Genomic DNA, 13938 nt, shown 5'->3' on the forward strand with positions numbered 1-13938 from the left:
CTGTATAGTGCTGATCACCAGCTGCTGATGGACCACTTTAAATCTCACCTCCTGCAGACGGGTCAGTGTCACTGAACCATATATATATATATATAAATATAAATATAAATATAAATATATATATATATATTACTGACAGTGTTAATATCACTACCATACTGTAACTCACGATCATCTCTGGCACCTGCTTCTTCTCTCTTCAAGTTAACTGTGGGCTTCTGTGAATCCATAAATTAAATTACACCAATGCTAGCTAGGTAGGGCCCATAGTTCATCAATTGCTCATTCTCTTTCAGCTGAATGCCATCATGATGTACAGCACGACCACATCTTACCCGACCGATTCTGCTCTGCTTGTCAAATACAAAATGTAAAGCAAGCTATAATAAAAGATATATCAAAGTTTGTAATTGAAGAGTTTGGTCTCGTGTAATGCGGAACAATGGAAGACAGTTATATGATTTGTACATCATTTTGGTTATAATGTAGCTGTGTGATTATATGCTACTGTGACCGTGATAATTATATATAACTATTTAAAGCATATCAGCCAGACGAAGGGCTGGATAATAAACCAAATGTTTCAAATTAGTAGTATTGTGAATCCCCTACTAATCTAAATGTACTCCCATTTCAGTATTTAGTGCATACACAATCTGAATCCCATGAACTTAAAACATCAACAGCAGCCGATGACATCTAATGTTGGTCCATCAGCTCAAGCGCTAGAGATTTAACTGTTTATACTGTAACTAATCCAGACAGACATATACAAAGAAAGCCTACACAAGCAAGTGCATGCCATGTACTGAGGTGTTAACATACACATAGTTTATCAACATAAATGTTCATTGTTTTAGATCATTTCAGACATTATTGTTCAGCCTTACACAGACCATGTTATAGTGATCTTGTGTTTGTTATGAGCCAACTTTCTGACCATGACTGTTTAAAGTACCTCTAGTAATAAAATATCCAGCTCCAAGCCTTCAGTTATTTATGCTTACTATTGTTTTACATTTTGTTGAGGCAATAGCCTTAACATACTCTTTAGGGTGTTATTAACAATAATCATTGTATTTTAGTTGGCCAGGAAACCCTTACACTGGGATAATTGTGTGATGAGAGAAAGGAAGACAGCTTCTTCCGAATCACAAATCTATTTAACAGCTTAAAGTTATCAGTAATGCTATTAATACCTCTGTGTCAGGGCTTCAAGCATTTGTCACTGCATGATGCAACACAAATTCCTTCTTCCACGGGCAATAGCATGGATGAAATGCACAAAATCAGCTCTGGAAATTTGGCCAACAGCATACAGAGTCCCTCCCTTGATTGACTGCTCCAGTATCACATGAAGCGTGTCTGCTGTACAATGTGTTGCAGTGATTCTGTAAAATACCTGATAACAGCAAAAACAGGTAAGGGGGGGCTGTAAGTGAGGTGAGAGAAGTGCTGACGAGGAACGATTGTTGGACGGTGAATAAATAACATCCCCTAAATGTCCCGGGGCATGTTCAAGGGGGCGCCGAAGCATGAAACCTCAATTAATTTCATACTTGACCTTCATCATTTCTTTTCTTCAATACAGTTGAGAGCCAACACTGAACACAGCAGGCTCTGTGTGGGGCATCGGGGTGTTATGGGTGTGCAACAAATTTCTAAATATAGGGGACTACAATCCATACAATATTATCTCCATGAGAGGGATCAACTTTTAAAAATCTGAAGTGAAACCTAAGTTGCTCCAAATTATTATTATTCTTTTGAAATCTCAAAGTTCAGCGCCCACATTTCCTTGTATATTTACTGGAGGTCCCAGACGAAGGGCAACCCATCGGAAGAACACACTAAAGTAATAACAAGTTACAGTTTCATTAAGCCAATTACTGCATGAAGATCCAGGAATTGTGCACAGCCTGAATGCACAAGCACCAAGCTCATTTAAATCAGTTCAATCCTCTCAAGAAAAAGGTTTCATCGTGGGAAGGAAAATTACATTCTGAGTTTCAGACCTTTTAAAAACATTATGCTGCGTCAATTCCAGCAGCAGCCATATGAATGTTATTGATACATGCCAAAAGACCACATTATGTGTCACTGAGGCAACAGAAGACCACCTAAAGGACCGACACTCCTCTTGTTGCGATAACAACCCGCTTATCTAGGAGGTGGAAGATCTTTAATTAACCACAAAGGTACGAGTTGTTTCCTGCGTCCGCCTGCAGTGGCTCACAGTAGAGGAACCATGCATCAGCTGGATGAGTGAGTAATCACAAACAGTCACCATGCAGAGTTAAATTATAGTTGACTCAATATAACGAGGCAATGAATCATCACTTAGTCATCACCGACAAATAATAAATTCGAGATGAGCAGCATATTGAACATTTGCTCAATGTCACATATCAAAACGATGAAAGTCCATTTTGAAAGAGTCTGGTTTTAAAACTGAATACTTTGGTTCAAACATGTGAACATAAATAATAATTTGAATGTCATGTCGAACACGTCACAACACAGAAACCCACCCGGAGGAGGAAAAAGGAGGAAATCGAAGCTCTATTTTCATAGCTGACCGCCTTGCACTATATTTAACTAATTTAAGATTTAATGACCTGCCTGTATCTGGGTTCGCAATTTATCAACCTCGCTCAACTGCTGATAATGCAGAAAAAGCTACAGAGCGAGCGACAGAGAGAAAATATGTGGATGTCAACTGTCTGGGCCACAATATAAGCTTGATAATGAATTCAAGTTTCATGCAGCATGCAGCCCCCAAAGAATAGACACAAATTCCAGTACAACAAAGGACGGCACAATAATCCCAGTAAAGCAGCGTGGATGCTGTAACAACGCAATGCTTCAATAGTCCACTGACGGTGCGGAGTCATGATTAGCATCATACAGACAGCCATGTCTGAAACAAGAGGCCAGTACAAGCACAATGTTCAAACCTAATTATCTAGATCACACACACACACACACACATATTTATCCTATTCTCAAGTGACCTCTGTTTAAAGTATAACTCCAGACATCACTCACCTAATGGTGGGACGTTTCAGAGACCATTCAACATACATCGGCCCTGCGTGGTTTCAAAATATAATAGAACAAAAAAAAAAAGAGAGGAGGAAAAAATGTAGATGTAGGAGAGAAAATGCCGAGCAGCCTCACGTTAGAAAACAGGCAGCAAGCCCAGTAGAAACAGGATGAAGACTATGGGCTTGATTACTTTCTAATGTGTAGAATACACTGTAAGAAAAGCAACAACATAGACATAATGGAGTTTCATAGAGCAAGTCAGATCAGTGGGTGAGGAAGCGGGTGGCATGTAACTCCAAGATCGATGGTGGGTGTAGTTCATGGAGGGAGTGTGAGTTTGGAGGCTTCAAATCCATTATGAGACACAGGGACACTCGGCTGTTACATTCAGAGTCAAGACACAGAAAAGGGAGACAGAAGTTGAATATGGCTGGAAACCAAAAGAGAGAAAAGCACCCAGAGGATCATTAGAACTATAGACTAACGCTGATCTATTCGTCTCCATCGCCCTCGTCATCGGGAGCTGATCGAGCAAATCAACCTTCGCCGCCACACACTTTTACATCCAACGCCAACGAGGACACGTGATTCTATTACATGTAGAGTGATGCTACAAAACCAGCACGACCGTAACTCAGTCCTACAACCCGAGCGTCCTGCCCTGCGCAGAGACATCAATGTATATATGAGAGCAAAACAATTAATCAAATACAGTATTCAACAATGTTTCCATTCACTGCTAATAGAGAAATGTTTTTTTTATTTTGTATTATTTCAAGCCAGTATATCACCTGAATGAGCTCTGGGACAGAAGTCTACTGTATAAGCCCTTTGTCCAACATTGAAAAATCACCGATATCCTAGATTTATCTACTACAATTGAGCCACTATTCACCAATACAATTGTCAAATAAGCTACAACGTATAAACACAGCTGCATCTAATCATTTAAACCAGATACACATGTATGCACACAAACATGCACCCACATTCCTGAGCACAACGTAAATGGAAGAAAAGCCGGATACTTACAAGAGGAAAACTGCGCCTTATCCCGTCTCTATTTTTCCCTCCAGACTTTGCAGGACAATGGCAACGTTTTAAGCAAAGAAAAGAGTGAAAAGGGAAGAGTTGGAGAAAGCAGTAGGTCATTCCATTCAGGACTAAAAAAAACCCGCTGGATGAAAAGGAGAGTAAATAGCTTACTGAGGGAGGAGGAGTGAGAAAGACGGAGAGGGGGCGGGAAAACCAGACAGCGAGTGAGAGGGTGAAAGAAAGAAAGAGGAAGAGCTACTGCTGGAGCGAATGTAGGGGGGAAACAGCGAGACAGTCAGGACCAGGAGGGACGGGGATGAAAACAACGCTTGTTTAAGGAGGCTTAATAATATTCTGTTTCAGAACCACGGACAGACCTTTTTCTGCAAAGTGAAATAAAACTAGAGCAGAAAAATAACTGGATACATGTAAATATCTGAGGAAACTGAACCCCCGACAAGTAAATCGTGTGACTACTGGTTTGCTCACACATAACCAGGGTCAGTTCAAGTGAGATGTCCCCCAAGGACAGTCAGGTTGACGTACTGGATGCTGATGCAGATTAACGCACTGTTCGAGAACTCAAGATACACATCAGCTTGCATGCTGGGCACATCTGGGACAGGTGCAGGAAGAGAGCACCTTCTATGGATCTGTGGCTGCTGGTGTTACCGCCTACCTCAGCTACACCCAGAGAAAACCGAATGACTCGTTCCAGCATTTATATGAATTTCTCAATTTCCCCACCATCTTTCTCTAAACCTTCAGTTTCCACAAAAAAAAGGAAAATCACCATCCAACTGGTGTTAACTTCATATCGGAGCGAATGTCAGGCTTGCAAATTCAAACCAGCACTGGAACAAGTGATTGAACGGGCTGTGAGCTCCACTTTCACAAAGCAGGCAAACACAGGAGCGGGTCATGTTGAAGTGAAGGCAAACACTGCCACCTGCTGAACGTTTGCCCCAAAGTGCAGGCACTAGCTTCAGTAAGCTGTTATAAATACAATCTAAACCTAAATTAGAACAAGACGCACTCATGGAAGGACAGGCAATTTAGAAGAGAGGGCTTGTAAATGGAAAGGCTGCAGATGTGACACCAGTACTAATGAGACATTCAGGTAAGTGATTCAGGGTTCATGTCAGTCGTACACAGACAAAGAGCGACTTGAGATTCAAGATAAAACAATATGCTCAGATGAAACCCAGAGATGGTAAATAAACAACAAGCTACATCAAGGTTATCAAGTTCTCACTTTGGCCGCCATCTGCACACATGATGGGCCCTGGGTTTACACTCTGCTCCTCCTCTGTGCTGAGGACATCGATAGGAGCACTTGACTCCTGACAGAGGGGGGAGGGCAGGTTAATGAATGCCACTGGTCCATGTTGCCTTGTGTACAGAAAGAAATGCTATGAAAGAGCCTGATGGCAAAATTATAGTAATTCTCTGTTGTATGAAACATTCCTCTCACTTGCATTAACAAATCATTTGCTGTAGACGGACTCACGCAGTGTCCCTTTTCTCACATTCTCTTAGATCTTCCTCCCACAGATGGATTAGCTGTGAAAGTAAATACAAAGACACACACCTCTTCTTTCTCTCAGTCACTAAGTCAAAGCTTTAACAAAATACAAACACTCAACCGTTACATTAAATAAAAGTCTCATGCATGGCAGGCAATTATCGCACTGATGCAATAATTACAACAGATTTAAGGTTTTGTGACAATGTATTGAAGAGGTTCTTAATGACAGTGTTAAAATATACAAGGTGCCTTGAAGGCAACAGTGAACCTGGTGACGAATGGCATCAGGCTGACTACAGCATCGTAGATACACAGAAGCAGCTGTCTTTGTGTGCTTTCATGCAGTCGACACAGTTTGCTAAGCATGATGGGATGTAAAGCATCAGTTTGCAGTTGCTGTTGTATCATATTTGGTCTGAGAACAAGTTGCCTGATATCAAAACTGTATCAGAAAAAGCTTTTGCTTTTAAAAAGAAAGAAAGGTGTAGCTACTAGATCCTCGAATGGGTCCAAAAGGGAACACTGGTAGAACATTTAAAATTGAAGTGCATTTATTTCTGTATATTCTGTGCCAGATGAAATGCTCTTTTTGTAAAGTGCAAGGTTTGTTCAACACATAGCTGAAGTAAACAAAGCAGGAAATTCATTTAGAGGGGACAATACATGAATATCGTCATATTGTTGTTCATCTTGACACACACACGCGCACGCACACACACACTCAATAGCCTGTGTTAAAGGAGCCCCGTCTCGTACTGTGAGCGACTGAGCAGTGACCTGGTTGACGCGCTGGTGTTAAGCCTGAGCTACACTACGTTACCATCGATGTGCGTTGCGTCAAGTACAACATTTACAGACATGTTCTTCTTTGTAGAATGAGAGTCCTTTTATTTTGCTTCCGCTGACAACAAACGCACCATTTGCAGAAAGACAACAAAAACTGTTACTGCCACAGCGATCAAACCCTTTGCCCGTCCAGGGTCAAAAATTGTGATTTCAGTACTATATACATAAGCCCAGGTTATTAGGACAAGAGTACATTTCTGGATATTTCCAACAACATTTTTGACTCTTAGAGCCTGTTCTTTTCAAAATAAAAATATACCAACATTACTGTCTTGCTTACTGGCAATGGTGAGCAAAAAATACATTTCCAGTCTCTGTAGACCCAGACTGCAAAAGACTGGAGCGGAGAGGCTTTGGGATGATGCAAGGGTTAAAAGTGAAGAAAAACAAGTCCTCCAAGGCTTTTCCCATAGCCTTTGACCTGCAACATCTAATACAACCATAGAAGAATAAGTCCCCTTGGAAAGGAGAGCGATCTGTTGTCAGGCTGAATGGAAGCCCAGTTTCCACAGTGCCATTAGCATATTCCAGTTTGTTTTCCAACTCGACTGAGCAGGCGGCGCTGCCCTCTCCTGGCTCCTACTAGAATCTGAATTACATTAAAGAAGGTGGGGAGGAAACAGCAGCTGGGCTGAATGCTAGACCAGTGCGGAGCACACCTTTCACCTTGGATCTTGGATCTTGTATGTTTACCCAAGATTGTATCAGCCCTGCCTGTATTTACTAAGGTCAAATTCTGAACTTGAATGTCTTGCATCTGTGCCTCATGGGAGTGTTACACTCTCACAGCTTGCACTTCAGACTACAAAAAGCATTCCTGGCATATTATATGTCCCATGTTAGAAGCTGCTCTCTCCAGTTGCTCCTTACCAGACTGATCGTTCATCATGCGGATGGCTTTGGCCTTAGCCAACTCCAGAGCCGTGACCCATCTCTGTCGCTCCACTTCTGTGCTAGCCTTCAGGTGGTACGTGCGGCCACCACTGCTCAGGACAATATTGCAGGCGTCCTCTGTGTCGATGTGTGCCGTGGCCAAGTTGATTGTTCCGCGGCACGTATGGGCCATCTCTGCCTGCGTCCTGCAACAAAGTAACAGGGGAGGGAAAAAGACACACAGAGAAACAAGAAAGAGCTGAAGGACTTTTTTTGTCAGTTAGAGTATTGCAGGTAGTTTAGTACAATCGGAATTCCTATGGCAAATACGCACAAGCAGGGAGGCAAGGAGGGACAGAGAAATGCCACAGATGATATAAGGATTTACTTTGAAAGCCAAGCAGCAGTGGAAGTACTTGGTTATTTTCCCATGCACTTGCTCTGTAGCACAACCATCCATTTACAATACCTAAACCTGTATTAGTGACTGTTAAAAAGATTGGATTGTTTCTAATTTACTCGCTGTGGCCTGCCTGCCATGCTGCAAGTGTGCTGAATTGTGGGTATTCTGTGTAGCCTCCACTAACACCAACTGATGTCAGTGGGCCACAGTAGTGTAGATAACAAGGCCATTGTCTGCCTCCAAGCCTCTGCAGTGAGCAAAACCAAACAACGAATAACAGCGTGAACAAAGAGAGAACAGAGTGTGAGAGCTGTTAAAAAACAGAGAGAGATAGCGGGGAAGAGAGCCAAAGCAGCAGAGCAAGAGATTAGAACAAAGAGCAAGGGCAAGAGTGTTGTACGGCTACTGGACGCACGGCGTAAGTCATACGTATAAACCGTATGTTCCCAAAAACATCTTCCACTAACACAACTGCAGCAACAATGTTAATCCTGTTGTACATCATCCAAAACAGAAATCATACTGTAGAATGTATTAATCAGCATTAATCGTGTGATAGGTATTCTACATCATCTTTCAAGTTTTTATAAATCTGATTATTGTGAGGAAAGAGTCCCTACAAGTAATATGACTGGAAAAAAAAGAAAAAGAAATTCAAGCCAGACAAACAGATTGTTTGGAGGGACGCTGGCTGCCTGTCATTCTGTCAAGCTAAGCTGCAGAGCAGAGTGTGTCCCACAGAGAGCTGAGTGTATGCAGGTCTCCACTCCAGCCACAGACAGCTGATTCTGCTGATTAACACCCTCAACCAGAGAGCAGCGACTAATCAGCAAAAACACATGCCGTGGTGGTTGTTTTAAATGAAACAAACACATCCTCAACCCCCAGTGTCGCATGATTGCCCATCTTAAAACAGCCACCTTGAAGCATGCAGCCATGTAATCATGTGGATGCATCCGTCTGTCGGTGCTCACGCCCGTTCATCCATCCTCAGTGAGCTCTCACTGCCACGAGCAGCTGCCCCTCAGCAGCACTAAACCGTAGTCTCTCTTGACACTGACAAGGTGGCTGCCGCCTTATTAAGACAGAAGTTGAAGTGCATTTTAAGTTCTGCCAGGCTGTGATTTCCCTCATACGCTGGCTTCTACTGGCTCAAGTCAAGCCTTGTTATAATGCTAATCCAGAACAAGCAGTTCAGTGTGCCACTCTTCTGCCGGGGCTCCGTACACATCAGCTGTGTCGACGAGATGGCACCGGGGCCATATGAAGCTGTGCCGAGCCCGAGCTCAGCTGCAGAGTCCTGGGCGGAAGTGGGTCAACAAACTGAGTGTGCTGCTGATGAGTAAGATGAGACCCACACTGATCGCTCTGGCCCTGTGGGAAGGCGAGGCCATGCAAAGGCCATGAAATATACAGTCAAGGAAACTACAGAAGCTGGGGAAGAGAGACGACAGGAGCATTAAAGCACTATGTAGGGGAAGGTGAGTGGGGGCAGCTGAGGGCATGAGAGAGGGTCCTGCATGAGCCAGGAGAGCATCGCTTTACCTGTCAGTCCCCCGTGCACATATCCTCATAAAACACAAATCCACCGATCTGGAGCATGTAATGACAGAACAACAACCAGTGAACAACACAGGACAGGCGGCCTTAAGCATGAGGAGACACACACAGACAGGCAGTGGAAATAGGACACAGTACCCAGAGCATGAGAATGGAGATGGGCTGAAATATCACAAGACATGGAGGGAGAGAGCCAGAGATAAACATGAGAGAAGAAAACCAAAGCAATGATATTGCGACATGGACAGCATGACACGACTTGCTGAACCAATGAGATGGTGAAAATGTGGCCCAACTCCCTGCTCTCTTTAATGTCTCATCTTTACATAAAAACACACGGACAGGGCGCACAGGGACACTTTTACACACACACACACACACACACACACACACACACATGTAGCCTTGTGTTAAGACCAACTAAGAGCATAATAACAAGATTAGATCGCAGCATCCACCTCTTGCTCCAGTCATTCTCCTGATGTGCCACTCTAACCGGGTTCAGGCCAGGCTCTACCCTCCAGCTGGGAACAGGGTTAGAGAGCTCCCCACTCTCCCACCACGCCTCCCTGCACCCAGGAGCCGAGTGTGCCAGCAGTAACACAATAACCTGACTTTCCAAAGGGACACAAATGGAATTTGAGCACTTAAACTGATACCATCTAGTTACTATCCTGCAGCTGAGAAGAAAAGATGGCAGTCCTACGAATGTCAAGGCTGGATTCACTGAGATGGCAGCTCCAATTGCACTCAAAGCTTTAATACCTTGTAATCTTCCCTGAAGCACCAAGCTGGATTTACTTTACTTTAAGAGTATTACAATTGGGAAGAAAAGTCAATTAAGAAATTAAAAATGAAAGAAGTTCAGTGTGAGAGGGAGGACGGAGATCGTGTCACATGTCCTGATGATCTAAAAGTAAAACAGATGAGACACAAGGCTGATGTGGTATAAAAACAGCCCGCCTTGCAATGTCAGGGCCAAAAGTAATCAATAACAAGTGCAATGTTGAATCTCTGTAAAACTCATTACACTTTAACAGGCCCAAGTGCTGAGTGTGTCAGTCTCCCCACAGAATAAAAGCATTGATTATGGCCCTCCGCCGCCCTTTGGCTTCAACAAGTTAGAGAACTACGCCTTTGCTTTGACATCAGCAGGTCTCGGGAATGAAAGGGATCCCTCAGGTTATTGGCTAGACCGCTATATGTCAGTCCCTATTGATTTATCAGTAATACAAACTGATCTTTTAAAAAGGGCAAACAAACACTGAATACTGCAAATCAAACTACTCGCCAATGAATGTTGGGCTACATCTAATGAGACATGTCGCTGGGCTTTAAAGTGCAGCCTCCTGTGGTAATAGAGATGAATCAATTATGTAATGTCTATCCATCAGATCCTATCATTTATACTTACATTCACTGATTCAAAGGGGCATTATTAAATCCTTAAACAGGGAGCTACATGTATCGTACAGTGCTTCAACATCAAACACCACAGAAAGAATATTGTTGTACACAAAGTGTAAGAGCAACGTCTAAACGTAAGTGTTATAATAGTAAGAGGCAATCGTAAAGCTGTTTAAAACTGGCACATTCTCTGAATAATTGTCTCATAATTGTAGGACAAGACAAATAATGTTCTGCAGAACACAATAATCACTTGACAGTTTAATTAACATGCTGTCACATGTCTGCTACTCTTTCACTTCCCTCTCAGTAGAAGTGCAGACAGTCGGCCAAAGTAGAGAAGATAACTTCACTGTGTGAGTGCTCAGATACCTTGACTTCAGGGAATAGTCCCCTTACAACATAATGGCCTATTAATAGAGGGGAGAGGCAACGGGCATCTTTCCTTTCACGACTATCTCTGGCTTCTATACCTACGTGTCAAATAGCAGCGCTCACAAGAGAAGACGACAGAGCGCTGTGTCTAGACGAAATGGGCTCTGAATGTGGTTTTCATCAGATGGTTCTACAAGTACAATAAGTGAACCATGCTCAAATCTAAATATTCATATTTTAGGATGGCACTTACTTTCACTGTGTGACTGTCGGAACTGCGAGGAAGCGTAATGAGTCAAAATGTTGCCTTGCAATCAGAGGATCCAAACGCAAACCTAAATACTGACAAGAATTCAGATAACTGCCTTCCTTCTTCATAGTCAATTATGCTCTCGACTTTTGAAAAGACAATTATCCCCGAGGAATCGGCTTCGTGTCACATTTATAATTCATGTTACTGCAAGCATTTACAGTTTGCCATAACACAATAAATTTGAAGAGGTTTGATTTTTTTAAACATATCTGATTTGTGAAATAACAATTATCCTTGAGGTTCAGCTTAGAGTCACATTCATTATTCGTATTACTGCAAGCAATTACAGTTTGCATTATTATATTAAGCTAGAACCTTTTCATCATATCTCATTCGTGAGGGCACTTCAACTTTCCAGCCAGCTTTGCCAAACAGTGCTGTTAGTCGATGAAGGTTAACTCCAGTGGGGGCACGTTCATTCTGCCATGAACCATTTAATTAGGAAAACTAGGTCAGACTGGATAAACAACTGTTGCAACGAATATGATATCTCTCCTTTCATGTGGACCATACACAGGTGGTTCAGGGTTTCTTGGTTTGGCATAATTACTTGTTTCATACCCGTCTCATAGGGCAAAATATCAAAGTGTTGGGTTTATTGATATGCTGGGAAACGGTGACTCTTTGGAAGTGAACTTAATGGGAATGAGTAAGTTTAGAGAGGTCAAAACACTCTTGTGACCCAGAAGACGATACAGCAGAGTATTTGAATGTTGCCATAAGCACGAAAGTTAAAGCAAGAATGATGGTTGAACATGTAAGAAGAGCCCAGCAATGAAAGCAATGACAAGCAGCGCCTCTCAGCTCCTCTGTGACTAAATGATCACAGTTCAGAGGCCGCCAGAGGGTGGGTAGAGGTTTCTCTATATGGTCACACAGCTGTCCCCCGAGACCACAGTGAATGCACCTGCTAGTAAGGCTGTATTCATATTAGACTGGCAGTGAATATGCTGCTGCTGCTGTTGAGGAAATGTAGCTTTGCAGACATGTTATACTTTCAATCAACAATACTCAATTTAAGTTGCTCGTATAACCTACACAGTCTAATAATCACACCTCCACCAATATACAGGAGTCACGCTCTATGAGGCCTTTAGAGCGTCGCTCCACCTGTGGACACGTGACTCCCTCACGAGAAGAAGAAGCACCTGAGCCACAGGTGTTGTGCTACTGTACAGATCACGTTAGCAACTGCGTGATCAAAGTGAAGACATCAGTAATAATAATAATAATAATAATAATAATGACGGTGACGAACATCTATCGCATACAGTCGTCATTCTACGAGACTTTGTTTGTTTAATTAATTAATTAATTTCGAGAAAGAATAAAAAAAGACACGACGTTTAAAACGAATACAATGTGACGACATGACTTGTGGTTATTGGGACGTCGCCTCCGCCGAGAGGACGACTCCGTGTGTCCGAGGGGCGGACCGGCTGAGGCTAGCTAGCTGCCCCGTTGGTCCCAACCCAATGGTCGCCACGAGTCGCCCCGTTAACGAGTCGGGCGCCTTGTGGCTCATTCACCGTGTCCGCCACACGCAGCCACTGTAAAACACCCCCGTGCGCGTGGAGCAACCGGCCCGCCGACGGGGTCCGGTTGACAGCTAGCTGTAGCCGGATGCTCGCCAGCTGCGATGCCCTGAAACGCGACTCTCCCAGTCGGCGCGAGCTGTGACACAGCACCGCTGCCTGCGGCTGTAACATGTACCTGTAATACGACAGCAGGCCGTTGCTGAGGACAAACCATCGCCGCTGGTATCCTTTCAAATAGTTGGTCCACTTAAAAAGCCAGCCTTTGTAAGTGTCCGAGCCCGGAGCCGGGGCCGCGGCAGAGGCGGACGTCGAGCCCTTCCCTTGCTCGCTCATCCTCCGCCGCACGCACGCCGAAGGATGCGGGATGAACCGGGGACAGCGGAGGACAGCGGGGACGGGGACACTACCCCACCGGGACACGGCGACCGGGGCCTGAGGACGTCGGCACTGACGGATGCGCTGGGTCAGCTCTAGGGCGAGAGAGACCACCGTGAACCCCGTCTCACATGACGCCGGAATGGACACCAAAGGAAGGAGAAGTGATGCCAAGACACTTTGCCGATCAGACTGCAGAGGATTCAGAGCACAGAGCTGGACCGGATAGAGAGGCCACCCGGCACCGGCTCCACATAAGAGGACCGGGGCTGTCTCTAAAGCCACCGGGGCTTCTCTGTCCACGGGGCCAGGCTGTTTATGACCGTCATTTCGGAGGGAGCGGCCGTTGACCTGGCTATTCACAACGCGTGGATATGAATGGAAATTGCCGCTCTATCAGCTCAAGTCTATGATTTCAGACCTGCACCACGTGATGTTGTTATCCAAACATTCCTAAACATTTGACATGCGGTTTGGCTGGTGATTTCACACACGATACAGGTCACAGGTGAGTTGGTAGATGGAGGACGCTGACATGTTGTAACGCACATAATCAGCATATTGTCGTCATTCATCTTCTTAATCGTATCATTGAGAGTATAGAAACATGAATTCAGTCGAATTTGGGGTCAGATGA

The 13938-nt window shown here is 43.9% G+C and overlaps 1 protein-coding gene across 2 annotated transcripts in view; it reads right to left on the reverse strand.

Annotated features, from left to right (window-relative positions):
- The window catches only part of si:ch211-106a19.1 (uncharacterized protein LOC561797 homolog), a 40121-nt gene extending 26455 nt beyond the window's left edge, over nt 1–13666 (reverse strand). Inside the window, exons 1-3 of one of the 2 annotated variants that reach the window (XM_034541190.1) lie at nt 13102–13666; nt 9279–9326; nt 7328–7536 (exon numbers count right to left, since the gene is read on the reverse strand). In XM_034541190.1, the coding sequence (XP_034397081.1) occupies nt 7328–7536; nt 9279–9326; nt 13102–13259 (415 nt within the window). In that variant the 5' untranslated portion in view covers nt 13260–13666. The remainder of the gene's footprint in view (nt 1–7327; nt 7537–9278; nt 9327–13101) is intronic. The other variant, XM_034541191.1, reaches the window with a different exon arrangement.
- Nucleotides 13667–13938: the final 272 nt, after the last annotated feature.

The sequence above is a fragment of the Cyclopterus lumpus genome, chromosome 9 (genome assembly GCF_009769545.1).
Source record: "Cyclopterus lumpus isolate fCycLum1 chromosome 9, fCycLum1.pri, whole genome shotgun sequence".
Classification (NCBI taxonomy): domain Eukaryota; kingdom Metazoa; phylum Chordata; class Actinopteri; order Perciformes; family Cyclopteridae; genus Cyclopterus; species Cyclopterus lumpus.